This window comes from Dromiciops gliroides, chromosome 5 (genome assembly GCF_019393635.1).
Source record: "Dromiciops gliroides isolate mDroGli1 chromosome 5, mDroGli1.pri, whole genome shotgun sequence".
NCBI lineage: Eukaryota > Metazoa > Chordata > Mammalia > Microbiotheria > Microbiotheriidae > Dromiciops > Dromiciops gliroides.
The window spans coordinates 223,500,928-223,514,245 of record NC_057865.1 but is presented as its reverse complement, the minus strand read 5'-3'; the positions used below and the strand labels follow the sequence as shown (position 1 = coordinate 223,514,245).

The 13,318-nt window shown below is 38.3% G+C and overlaps 2 protein-coding genes across 2 annotated transcripts; both read left to right on the top strand.

The window, feature by feature from the left end:
- The first annotated feature begins 3,841 nt into the window (after positions 1-3,841).
- Positions 3,842-4,804, top strand: LOC122728962 (olfactory receptor 6C1-like). The gene has a single exon (XM_043967653.1). The coding sequence runs from the start codon at positions 3,845-3,847 to the stop codon at positions 4,802-4,804; it is 960 nt and encodes a 319-aa protein (XP_043823588.1). The 5' UTR covers positions 3,842-3,844.
- Positions 4,805-12,546: 7,742 nt separating this feature from the next.
- LOC122729264 (pancreatic progenitor cell differentiation and proliferation factor-like) lies at positions 12,547-13,070 on the top strand. Its single transcript, XM_043968022.1, has one exon. It carries the CDS (start codon positions 12,726-12,728, stop codon positions 13,068-13,070), a length of 345 nt encoding a protein of 114 aa, XP_043823957.1. The 5' UTR covers positions 12,547-12,725.
- The last annotated feature ends 248 nt before the right edge of the window (positions 13,071-13,318 follow it).

The following is a 13,318-nucleotide window of genomic DNA, read 5'->3' as shown; positions in this document are numbered from 1 at the left end:
TAAACTATCTGAGGTAAGATTTGAACTCATGTCCTCCCAATGTCAGTGCCAGTGCTCTATCCACTGTACCACATAGCTCCCCCAATCAGAGAGTTTGACTGTCTTTCCTAAGGTCAAACAGGTAGCAAGTGACAAAGGCAAGATGTGGATAAAAGTCTCTTGACACCCAAGACAGCATTCTTTTCACTATAACACAGTGTTTCTAATATGAAGCCTCACAAGCCTTCAGAAAGAGCTTATTAAACATGACTAGAATAATGCGTGCACCCCCTTCCCAACCTTAGACAGGGAAACATGGGGATTTAGAATCAGAGGGCCTGGCCTTAAGTCCTGTCTCTGCCACTTAGGAGCCATATGATGCAGAACAAGTGACTTCACCTCTCTAGAACTATTTATTAATGTTTGAAATGAGGGAAATGGACAAGATGACTTCAGTGCTCTGTTTCAGCTCTAAGTTCTAGAATCCCTTGAATGAATTAAAATAAGACATAGGCAAATTGAAATCTAACACTTCTCATCTTCAGAGGAAGAAAGAGAAAAAATCTCTCAGAGGACTTAGCAAAAGGAACTCTCTGAAGTAATAATGAAGAATGTTATGACAGCTTGTAAAAACTAATTCTACAAAATTTCATTAGAATCTGCTGGAAACTTGTTTTCCTATCATGGATAAAATTCTTAAAGTAGTTATTGCTATCATTAACATGAAGTAGCTACTGTCCAAAAGCAGAACTAAATCACTGCTCTCACCATTGACAAAATAAGTCAATATTTCTATCCCTTACCCAATGATCATAAGTACTTAATTATTATTTATTAAATTTAAATTGAACATGGGGAGTTTCATGAAAGAAACAGAAGGCAATGACAGCAAGGAGTAGCCACAGAGTCTTGCTCATTCCGTTGGTCTCTCTTTTTCTCTGATATTTTAGAAAGGAGCATCATAGAAAAGAGTCTTGACTGTACCATGATATACAAGGAGAGGGGATCTAACATTCAAAGTAATTATAAAAGCTATAAGAGATTGTCATAAATCATTGTCCAAAATATGACTAAAAGAAAAAGAAAAAAATGAAATGGAAACAGTGAGGGTATAAGAAACAGAGGAAGTTAGTTGATTTCTTCATGGTAGGTGAGCATCCAGAAAAAGGCTGTGAAAAGTAACTGTCTTCACAATCTCAATCCTAGATATAGCTAATGCAACTCCACCCTATCTTATTCTCAAATCCTTTGAGCCATTGCCCTACATTCCTAGCTGCCTGCTGGTGAACAGGGCTAATGAAAGTCTTGAAACTGAGCTATTAGGATATGACTATTGCTGTGTGCAAACAATATAGAGAAGAGTAGTCTATGGGATTTAAAATGATTGAGATGGGGCAGGTAGGTGGCACAGTGAATAAGGTACCAGTCCTGGATTCAGGAGGACCTGAGTTCAAATCCAGCCTCAGACACTTGACACTTAATAGTTATGTGACCCTGGCCAAGTCACTTAACCCTCATTGCCCTGCAATAAAGGGATGGATGGATGGATGGATGCATGGATAGCCAGATAAACAAAAAGAAAGAAAGAAAGAAAGAAAGAAAGAAAGAAAGAAAGAAAGAAAGAAAGAAAGAAAGAAAGAAAGAAAGAAAGAAATAGATGGATGGATGGATAAAGAAATAAATAAATGAAATGGTTGAGGAACTGGGAAGTTAGAGTATTTAAGGAATACCTGTATATATTTATATATATAATATATATGCAGTGCTTTATAGTTATTAAAGTATTAATATCTCTGATAAGGTAGAAAATATTATTTAATAAAACCTGAAGTCCTTAAACATAAGCAATTTTCTGCTTAAATAGGTTATGTATGATATTGTAGGACCGGACTGGTAGATTTAAGAATGATATACACAAGACAAAGAAAGGAAACAAATAGTCTTTGATATTATATTTACTGTGTGTCAAGCATTACATGAAGCACAACAACTTCCTTTAATATAGAATTTCAGTGGAAACTATTAGGAGTTAGTCTTCCCGTTTTACCTTTCCTCCCTCATATAGACATGAAGTTGTGGTTTTTAAATATAAATTATTTACACAAATTCAGATTATAGTGAACTTACCTTGTGTGCTTGTCAATATAGGGAAAGTAACATGGGGGAAAGTGATAATAGTGATTGGAAGTCAAACAGGCTGTTTCTAATACAAGCTTCAGGACATTCCACCAAGGTTCCTAAAAATAGTCTCCACTTAGTTTCACAGTTAGTTCACTAGGCTTCCTAGTTTTTAGCCAGATTTTATCTTTTGGTTTTCTTAAATCTTTTTTTTTTTTTTTTTGGTGAGGCAATTGGGGTTAAATGACTTGCCCACAGTCACACAGTTAGTAAGTGTCAAATGACTGAGGCTAGATTTGAACTCAGGTCCTCCTGACTCCAGGGCCAGTGCTCTATCCACTGCACCACATAGCTGCCCCTTAAATCCTTTTTTAATACCATTCCTAGAAATATAGAATAGATGATAATAACAGTAGATTACCAGTGTGAATGGTAGGAGAGTATGTTTTTAACTTCATGGTTACAGTCTAGTAGAGGCATAAGGTATACATACAATTGTAAAATTCAATGATATATACTGAGGGCATCAAAGATGAAAAAAAGTGGTCTTAGTTTGGAAGTAGATAAGTTTATTACTAAATAGAGGAGTGTTATTCTTATTTTATAGATAGGGAAAATGAGGCAGACATGAAATGGACATTTTGAAACTCGGTATATAGGAGGGAGAGGAGAATAGTATATTACATACATAAAGAAGGAGAATCGTGAACAAAGTGAAAAGTTTGAGGCATATACTGAAGCCTATGGTAAGGTGTTCTAGGTTGGCTAAAGAGTATAGTGCACCAGCTTTTTTTTTTTTTTTTATAGTGGTAATCAAAGGAATACCTATCAATTGGGGAATGGCTAAACAAGCTGTGGTATATAATAGTGATGGAATATTATTGCACTATATGAAATAACAAGTGTGGTGATTTCAGAAAGGCCTGCAAAAATTTGTATAAACTGATGTACAGTGAAGTGAGCAGAATTTAGAGAATGTTGCATACAGTGGCAGCAATATCATTTGATGAACAACTGTGAATGACTTCACTATTCTCAGCAATACAATGATCCAAGACAATACCAAAGGACTAATGATGAAGCACACTATCCACGTCTGAAGAAAGAACTCATAGTGATTGAATGGAGACTGAATCATGCTATTTTTCACTTTCTTTCATTTTTTTCTGTTATTTGTTTTCTTGTACACAATGATAATATGGCAATGCTTTACATAATTTCACTTGTATAACCTATATCTGATTGCTTACTGCCCCATAGAGGGGGGAGGGAAGGAAGGAAAGAAGGAATAAAATTTGGAACTCAAAACTTTAAAGAAAAGAGATTTACTGAGAAGAAAAATAAAGAGTACAATAAATAAAAGATGGTATTATAAGATAAGCCTAAAAAAATATCTTGGTGAACAATGATAAATGACCTTAAATAATACATTAAGGAGAAAAGTGAAGTTCTGATTTCATTAGGAGGCATATGGTACTTAACAACATTCAACCCTTTTTTTGATTTTGTACATATCTTCCCAACTATGTTAATCTCCTTAAAAACATCAACCATATCTTATTGACCTTTGAGACTCCCTTACTTAATAAATGTTTGAATGAATGAATGAATGAATGAACTTGAAGGCTTTCTTCCTGCTCCATTTCAAGAATAACCTATACCTAAGTCTTCTGTTTCATTCTTCTTCTTCTTTAGTAATTTCCTTTTATTTTCATTGAAGATCTACTTGAGAGGAACGAAAACAAACATGAACAATCACACAGAGATAACAGAGTTCATCCTCCTGGGATTGTCAGATGATCCAGAGCTTCAAATGGTCATTTTCTTTTTTCTGTTACTGGCCTACATACTCAGCATTGCTGGCAATGTGACTATCATCATCCTCACCCTGCTGGATTCTCACCTCCAGACTCCAATGTATTTCTTCCTCCGGAATTTCTCCTTCTTAGAAATTTCATTTACAACTGCCTGTGTTCCCAAATTCTTGGGCACCCTTATCACTAAAGACAAGACCATTTCCTATAATGGCTGTATGGCTCAGATGTTTTTTGTCATTCTCTTGGGAGTGACTGAATTTTACCTTCTAGCAGCCATGTCCTATGACCGCTATGTGGCCATCTGCAAACCCTTGCATTACATGACCATCATGAGTCCCAGAGTCTGTACAATACTTGTGTTCTGCTCATGGTTCATGTCATTCATGATCATTTTCCCAGCAATCATGCTGATGCAGCAGCTTGACTATTGTGCTGATAATATCATTGACCATTTCACTTGTGACTATTCTCCCCTCTTGCAGCTATCCTGTACAGACACACAGTTGTTAGAAACAATAGGCTTTTCCTGGGCTGTGGTGACTCTTATGTTCACATTGGTCTTAGTAATTCTCTCCTACACTTATATCATCCAGACAATTCTGCGGTTCCCCTCTGTCAGTCAGAGGAAAAAGGCCTTTTCCACTTGTTCTTCTCATATGATTGTCATCTCCATTTCTTATGCAAGCTGCATCTTCATGTACATTAAACCCTCAGCAAAGGACAGAGTATCTTTGAGCAAGGGAGTGGCTGTGCTTTATACATCAATAGCCCCCATATTGAATCCCTTTATTTATAGCCTAAGGAATCAGCAAGTGAAACAAGCCTTCATGGACATGATCTGCAAGATTGTATTTTCTTTAAGCAAAGGAAAGAAAAAATTATTGAAATGAACAAAAGGTGAAAGGGAAAATAGAGAATTTTGATAGTCTACTCAAAATTGTATCAGCTGCCTCATATCTCTGTATCTTTTGATATCATTTGTATCATTACTTTTTTAAAAATTTGGTTTTACAGATGAAATTCTGTTGTATTTAATTTGAATACATTTCTAGCTGTAAATGTTGCCTCTCTCAACAGAATGTAAGCTTTTGGATAATAAGAACTATTTAATTTTATGTCTTTATATCCCCAGCACATAGCATAGTGCCTCACAAAGTAGATATATTATAGATTTTTATCAATAATTTCTTTTTAGAGGATGATAGTCCATCCAGTAATCCCTATCACAATATGTCCATGTCTAAAGAAATGGTTTGTGAGTTGCTCTGGCCGCTCTGAAAAATGAATTGTCACTTTGTACCTGGCTTATTGGTGATGCATCACTCCCTTGTGAAGACCTTTCTATCTTCATAGGAGCTAGCCTTATGGAGAATAAGATCACCAGAACTTCTGTTAACACTTGAACAGCATTCAAGATATCAATGTTATTTCCATATGTTGTTAAGGCTTTCCAGTTGGTTGCTTAGTGGAAGATTGGTTTCTGACTCAAGTGCTCAAGCCAATTTGTAATGTCATCAATTTGTGAGTTTGTGCCAGTAATACAGATTGCAATGAATCTATGCATGACCATTTTCTGTGCTTCTTGTATGTATTCTCCCAAAAGGGTTTTTTGTTTGTTTGTTTGTTTGTTTTGGAAAGGCAATTGGGGTTAAGTGACTTGCCCAGGGTCACACAGCTAGTGTCAAGTGTCTCAGGCTGGATTTGAACTCAGGTCCGACTGAATCCAGGGCCAGTGCTCTATCCACTGCACCACTAGATGCCCCCCCAAAAGTTTTTAATAGGAGTTTTACCCAACATGATGGAGTTCTTCCTAGCTTAATCAGTGTCACCAGGGTACGGTTAGATAATACTGATGATCCACCTGTCATCCCTTGCTTTTGCCACATAACTAGTCCATAGTCTCTTCTTAATGGCAACCTTTATCCTTATATGTCTTTAGAGTCCCTGGTTGGTTAAATCTTGTAGCTTGCTCACATCTACTATGTTCCATCTTCCTCTTTGTGATGACTTCCACATAGCAATAGTCCATATGGCATCAAACAACACCTTTACTTCTATCCCTTCCACTAGTCTTTCAGGTGATGGAAGACTCAGATCCTACCCAGCTCTCTCTGCAACACCCTTTGGAAGCTGTGAGCTTCTTTTTCCATATGCCAACAACTATTGCCCCTCTTACTTCTATTTTCTTCTACTGTAGTAAATACAGCATATGGACATTTAAAGAAAATGTGGATATTTAGAGAAAACTATCTCTGGTCCTTCTTTATATGCTTTCATCCCCATTCCCCTCAATCACATCCCATTCACGTTCCAGTCCTACTCTGGCCACCCATTACACTGTGTCCTTGGCATTTGCCATTCCACATTTAACACTCTTATTCATTCAGCACCTTTTTTTCTCATACACTAGCCTTCATGTAGACCAGGCTTCCCTCTAACTATGCTGAATCTTTGATAAGCCTCTCTAGCACTGACTGACTTTCACTCTCCCTAGAGGGGGAAGCAGAAAACTCTTTGCACTCCATTTGCTTCCTTCAGTTCATTTTTTTTTTTTTTTTTTTTTTTTTACCATCCACTCATTTAAATTTTACAGCCACAATTATGATAACTGTGGTATGCCAGCCACGGGCCATTCTTCCTCCTTTCTGAAGGAATCTAGCACTTGGCTTGCCATCTTCTTCTGCCTGACTCCTTTTACTAGAGAAGTTTAATATCCATGTAGGTTCTCCCTCAAGCTCCCTTTATTGCCATTGTCTGAATCTCCTTTAAGCCCCATGACCTACTCCTTCACTCCTTAGACACAAATGAGGATGAACACACACTAGATTTTGTTATTAGTGCACTATTTCCCTAATTTGCAACTTGACATCCACTCTCTGACCTTAACCTCCTATCCATAACCTACTTTTCCAAGGATCCTTCTGTTTCTTCCCTACTAAACATATTAATCTTCCTTAATTCCAATACCACTCAGTATTTCTCCAGCCTTTATCCCTGCTTGGATTTCACTTTACTCCCTCTACAACCTTAACCCAAGCATAAGTCTTTTCAGCTCTATATGGCCTTCTGCTCTGAAATCCTCTCTCCCTTTGCACTTTGCTTGCCAAACCAGAGCCCAAGATTACTCTCATCAAAAATCTCTTCTGCTCCTAATGAGCTACAGAATGAAGTTGGAAGAAAATGTCACCACTGTACTAACTTGAAACATTACAAAATCATATTATCTGACTTCAGTCTGGCTTTCAATCCATCAAGGCAGTAAAGGCCTTTATTCCATCTAACGTGTTTCATATGTCTCTCCCTATTGAAGCTATTCCAAATCTTCTATTTTCTTCTCCTCAGTTATTCCTCAAGTGCCCCACACTACTTCCTCCCCAAGCTCTCATCAGAAAATCTTGTTTCTTTTCCTGAAAAAAATTATGACCACTTAATGTTAATTTCTTCCCCTTTTCTCTTCATCAGTGAGTTCACTACCAAGCCCATAGTCCTTCTCTCCTTCCCAAATACAGATACACAATTCTTAGAAACAATGGGAATTTCTTGGGCTATAATAATTCTTATGTTAACACTGGCATTAATAATTCACTCCTACACTTACATCATCCAGACAATTCTGCATTTTCCCTCTGTCAGTCAGAGGAAAAAGGCCTTTTCCACTTGTTCTTCTCATATGATTGTCATCTCCATTTTTTATGGCAGCTGCATCTTCATGTATATCAAACCTTCAGCAAAGGAGAGAGCATCTTTGAGCAAGGGAGTAGCTGTGCTTAATACATCAGTAGCCCCCATGTTGAATCCCTTCATTTATAGCCTAAGGAATCAGCAAGTGAAACAGGCTTTCATGGACATGATCTGCAAGATTGTATTTTCTTTAAACAAAAGAATTAATTGAACTGAAAGAAAGGTACAATATAAAATAGAAATTTTTTGACACTCTGTTCATGCCAGCTCCCTCATATCACCATATTTGTATTTCTTATGTGCAATATTTCAAAAGACTTTTCACTTTATAAATCAAATCTAACCACCTAATTACCTTGTATTTAATTTGTATACATGTGTATACAAAAAATCATGTGTACATATGTGTGTACATATTTATACACACATGTATTTGTATATATATGTATGTGTGTATTTTTGTGTGTGTATGTGTGCATATACATGGTCTCTCTCAACATAATATATGCTCTTTGAGAAGAGGGATTATTAAATTTTCTGTCTATTTATTTGGCTGTTTATTTATTTATTTAGTATTTTATTAGTGTGGGTGCTCCCCTACACTTAACTTTTTTTTTTAATTATTTTTTACTTTTTAGCAACATTTATTTTATTTTTTCCAGTTACATGTAAGGGTAGTTTTCAACATTCATTTTCATAAGATTTAGAGTTCCAAATTTTTCTCCCTCCCTCCCTTTCCTCCCCCCTCCACAACACAGCAACCAGGTTATATATGTACAATCCACAAGTGTTCTTTTTTTATCAGTTCTTTCTATGGGGGTGGATTGTATGCTTCCTCATTAGTCCCTTGGAATTGTCTTGGATCATTGCATTGCTGAGAGGAGTTAAGTCATTCACAAATGCTCATTGAAGAATACTGCTGTCACTATGCACAATGTTCTCCCAGCTCTGCTCACTTCACTATACATTAGTTCATGTGTCTTTCCAGGTTCTTCTGGGATCATCCCATTTGTCATTTCCTATAGCACAAAACCATTCCACCATAATCTTATAGCACAGCTTCTTCCATCATTCCTCAATTGATGCACATTCCCTTGATTCCCAATTCTTAGCCACCACAAAGAGTTGCTATAAAGATTTTTTTGTACAATTTCCCCCTTTTCTTTTTCATGCTTACTATTGTTAACTGTTTCCCTTCCATCCTATTCCCTTCCCCATGATATTTATTCTATTATCCATTTTCTTTCTTCCTGTCTGTCCCCTCCCCCACTCTGCCCTTCCTTCTTTTGCCCCTCTCTCTTTATCCCCTTTCCCTCCTATTTTCCTGCAGGGTTATAGAGATTACTCCAGCCAATTGAGTGTGTACTTATTCCCTCCTTGAGCCAATTCTAATGAGATTGAGGTCTTTGAACCAATTCTGATGAGTATTAGGCTAGTTACTGCACAGATTAAATAGATTACTCCACCCAGTTGGGTGTGTGTGATAGTCCCTCCTTGAGCCAACTCTGATGGGTTTAAGGTCTTAGAGCCTTTTCTGATGAGTGCAAAATTCATTTACTGCCCTGCTCCTCTCCTATCTCTTCCCCCACTCTATAAACCTTTTCCTGTTTCTTTCATGTAGGATTTCAACTCTGCCCTTCCCCCTCCCCCAGTGTATTCCCCTCACCCCTCAATTTAATCCTAAAGATGTCATCATGGGGCAATTAGGTGACAGTGGACAAAGTATCCACCCTGGGACCAGGAGGATCCCAGCCCAAACCTGGCCACAGACCCAAGACCGTCACCCACTGCATGACCCCAGGTATATCCTCCAACTCCAGTTTTTTATGGTTCTCTAGGGTCTTGTATTTGAAAGTCAAATTTGCCATTAAGTTCAGTTCTTTTCATCACGAAAACCTAAAAGTCCTCTTTTTCATTAAAGTCCCATTTTTTCCTCTGAAAGGTTATACTGAATTTTGCTGGGTAGGTGATTTTTGGTTGTAATCCCAATTCCTTTGCCCTCTGGAATATCATATTCCATGCCCTCTGGTCCTTTAATGTAGAAGCTGCTAGATCTTGTGCTATCCTTACTGGGGCTCCACAGTACTTGAATTTCGGGGGGGGGGGGGCGGTGCAGTGAGGTGGCACAGTGGATAAAGCATTGACCTTGGATTCAGGAAGACCTGAACTCAAATCAGGCCTCAAACACTTAACACTAGCTGTGTCACCCTGGGCAAGTCACTTAACCCTCATTGCCCTGCAAAATAATAATAATAATTAAAAGTTAAAAAGAAAAAGAAAAAAAGAGCCAGGATGGAGGCTTGGAAAATACCAATACAAAGAGCACAATACTTGGATGGTGATTCATAGCATTACTTACAAAAGAGGTCAATAAGATTAATGCAATAGGTAGAAAGAGAATCATAAAAGAGTTGTTTCAGGAAACCCCATGGAGGAGAATGAGGGTGTGAAAAGTTAGAATTTAATGCAAATGCAATATCTCATGATCTTTATGTGAACATGAATAATCCTTAAAAATGTAAACTCCCTCTAGGAATAAAGATTATGACCCATTTTTTACTTTGTAATTGAGTCCTTAGGAGTTGCCTGAGGCACAGAGATGGGGTTCTGAGTCAGACCAGGAACACCACTAACTTAGGGCAGAGAGTGTCTTTGAAGCCACACATTCCCAACTCCAGTCTAATCCCTCTTTCCATTACTCCATGCTTTTCCTATTATTGCTTTCATGGGGTTTAGGGGCATTCAAGGAGGACTGGTACTTGTGGTGTGAGGCCTAGCCAAGCTCTTTTCAGAGCTGCTCATCCACCTTTGGTGTCCACGTTCACCTAATTCTCTCTCTCTCTCTCTTTTGTGAGGCAGTTGGGGTTAAGTGACTTGCCCATGGTCACACATCCAGTAAGTGTTAAGTGTCTGAGGCTGGATTTGAACTCAGGTCCTCCTGAATCCAGGGCTGGTGCTCTATCCATTGCACCACCCAGCTGCCCCTCCTTCACCTAATTCTCACCCCTGGCTCCAAGAAGTTGTAGCATGAACTGTGGCCATCTCAGCAGATGGGTTAAACTAGGATGACATGGTTCAAACCCATCTATGGCTTAGGAGGATGTCTACCCAAAGCATGTGAAGATTACACCTGACAGAATGGTCAGATCAGAATAACATGTACCAATGGCCATGAAGGTGGCTGAAGCTGGTGCTGTGGAACACTTAGAGCTTTGTCAGATATGCAAGATGCAAAGGTCATCCATTGCATCCCAAGTTTTGTCAGTCCCTTCATTTTTGTCTTTCTACTGGACACTGATGACTCTGGAAAAGAGAGTGTGTGTGATACCTGTCTGTAACTCTCTATGTCACTCACTTAAATCCAATGTACACAAAATTCAAGACATCACCTTGTCATGTCCTTGGTCCTCTTCAAAAAAATGAAGGACTTACAACATTAGTTCAGAGCATCAGGAAGTGACATTAGCTTGTGGAAGGAAGAAGGGGCCAAAGCAAAGACGCATGGTCTTGCTCTCAGAGGCGTTCACCTCATGGTGGAGCTTTTCTGCAGTAAGTCTCCAGCAGTTGGTATCATTCCAATCATTACACAGTTTTCTTACCTTATCCCATTTTATTCCTTCTCTTTATCCACTCAATTAACTGATTAGTTCCAAATCTTCCCATATAATGTCTTTTTTCTTTTTTTTTAATAACATATAATCTCTTTTTTATGGGAATCAAATGAGATATTTAATGTTTTTTAAGTAATAAACATTTTTATTTATAGTTTTGAGTTCTAATTTTTCCCCTCCTTCTTTACCTTATACATGTATGATTATGCCAAACATTATCATATTATCATTTTGTATAAGAAAACTTGAATAAAAGAAAAAATAAAAGAAAGTGAAAATAGCAGTCTTTTTTCCATCAATATCAGTTCTTTCTTTGGAGGTGGATACTATGTTTCATCAATATATTTTTCGGATTGTCTTGGATCATTGTATTGTTGAGAATAATTGTCATTCACAGTTCTTCATCAAACAATTTTTCTGTTTCTGTGCACAACATTCTTTTGGTTCTGCTCACTTATTGAGTGATTTGATCATACTAATCACCAACCTTTCACCCATGGATTTGTTAGACATGCTGTACATATTTCTCTCTATCTCCCACAATCCCATTCCTCATTTACTTATTCACTCATCCATTCATCCATCCATCTATCTATCTATCTATCTTGCAGGGCAATGAGGGTTAAGTGCCCAGGGTCACACAGCTAGTAATTGTCAAGTGTCTGAGGCTGGATTTGAACTCAGGTCCTCCTGAATCCAGGGCCAGTGCTTTATCCACTGCACCACCTAACTGCCAAATTTTCTTTTTTTTTTCAGGGCAATGAAGGTTAAGTGACTTGCCCAGGGTCACATAGCTAGAAAGTGTCAAGTGTCTGAGACCAGATTTGACCCATTCCCCATTTATGAAACATCCTGGTCTGTAACAGGTTGCCACAGAATATTGATTCACCAAATCAGTTCAAATTTTTTCACCTTTACTTCTTTTGCTTATTAAAGTTTCCCTTAAATTATTAGACCCTTATGAACTTTTAAATTTGTTAATGCTTCTTTGTGCTTTTTATTTCTGACACATAGGTTAATCTCTGTTTCTCTTTTTTTTATAGTCACAAAGCCTGATCATGAAAGCATACATTTCTTTATTCTTTTTTTTTTCAGTTATTGTACTTATTTCTCTTTATTGTGCTTCTATTGTCTGGATTATTTGCAAGTTGAATATTCTGTTTGTATGTTTTTCAGAAATGTCTCTCATATTCAATATCCATTTTTAAAAACTGATAGACTCAAGTTTGTAGAATACATCAGATTTAATTATAGCTGACATTTCTTTTTAGAAATATATGTTATTCTCACTTTTAAAAAAAGGGGGCAAAACTCTCGCAAAACTCTCCAAAGAACTCTCGCATTTTCCGTTGCCGTGGAGTATCCTCCCGTTATCTCCTTTACAAATGGGCTCTGTGACCTAGCGCCCCCTTCCCCTGAGCCAGGTCACCCGTGATCGTCCGCCTCAGCCCACTGCCTTACAGGGGCTGCTCGGGAGCCGCCACTAAGGTTTACATCAGCACAAGAAGAAACAAGCAACATGGCAGCAATCCCGTCCAGCGGTTCACTCGTAGCAACCCATGACTACTACCGAAGACGTCTGGGTTCCACTTCCAGCAACAGCTCCTGTGGAAGTGCTGAATACTCTGGGGAAGTGATCCCCCACCATCCTGGTCTTCCCAAATCAGACCCAGGCCACTGGTGGGCGAGCTTCTTCTTCGGGAAATCGAGTCATCCATTCATGACAACTGTATTGGAATCCCCAGAGCACTCAAAAACTTTCCAGGTTGCTCATGGCACGATCACCTGTGACCTGGCTCAGGAGGTTATGAGGAAGCGGCATGTCAGCGAACCCAGCAAAACCAACACTGGGCCTTCTGCATGAGCAGCAGTACCCTCTGTGCTGCTCCCCTGCTTCTGAAGTGTGCTACAGAGCCCATTTCCCCTTCCCCCCCTCCCCCTTCCCTTCCCTTCCTTCTCCCACCTATTCCCTTAGAATAGACAGGCTGCTTAAGTGTAGAAATAGTTGTGTTGTGTGTGTGGTTTTTTAAAAAAGGAAAACAAAAGCAAAACACCAAAAAACAAGTAAAAGAAACCACACTTATCGTTTGTTTTTTTTTACTATCCAAATCA

Coding starts and splice junctions, on each gene's coding strand:
- LOC122728962 (XM_043967653.1), top strand. CDS start 3,845: ATGAACAATCACACAGAGATAACAGAGTTCATCCTCCTGGGATTGTCA.
- LOC122729264 (XM_043968022.1), top strand. CDS start 12,726: ATGGCAGCAATCCCGTCCAGCGGTTCACTCGTAGCAACCCATGACTAC.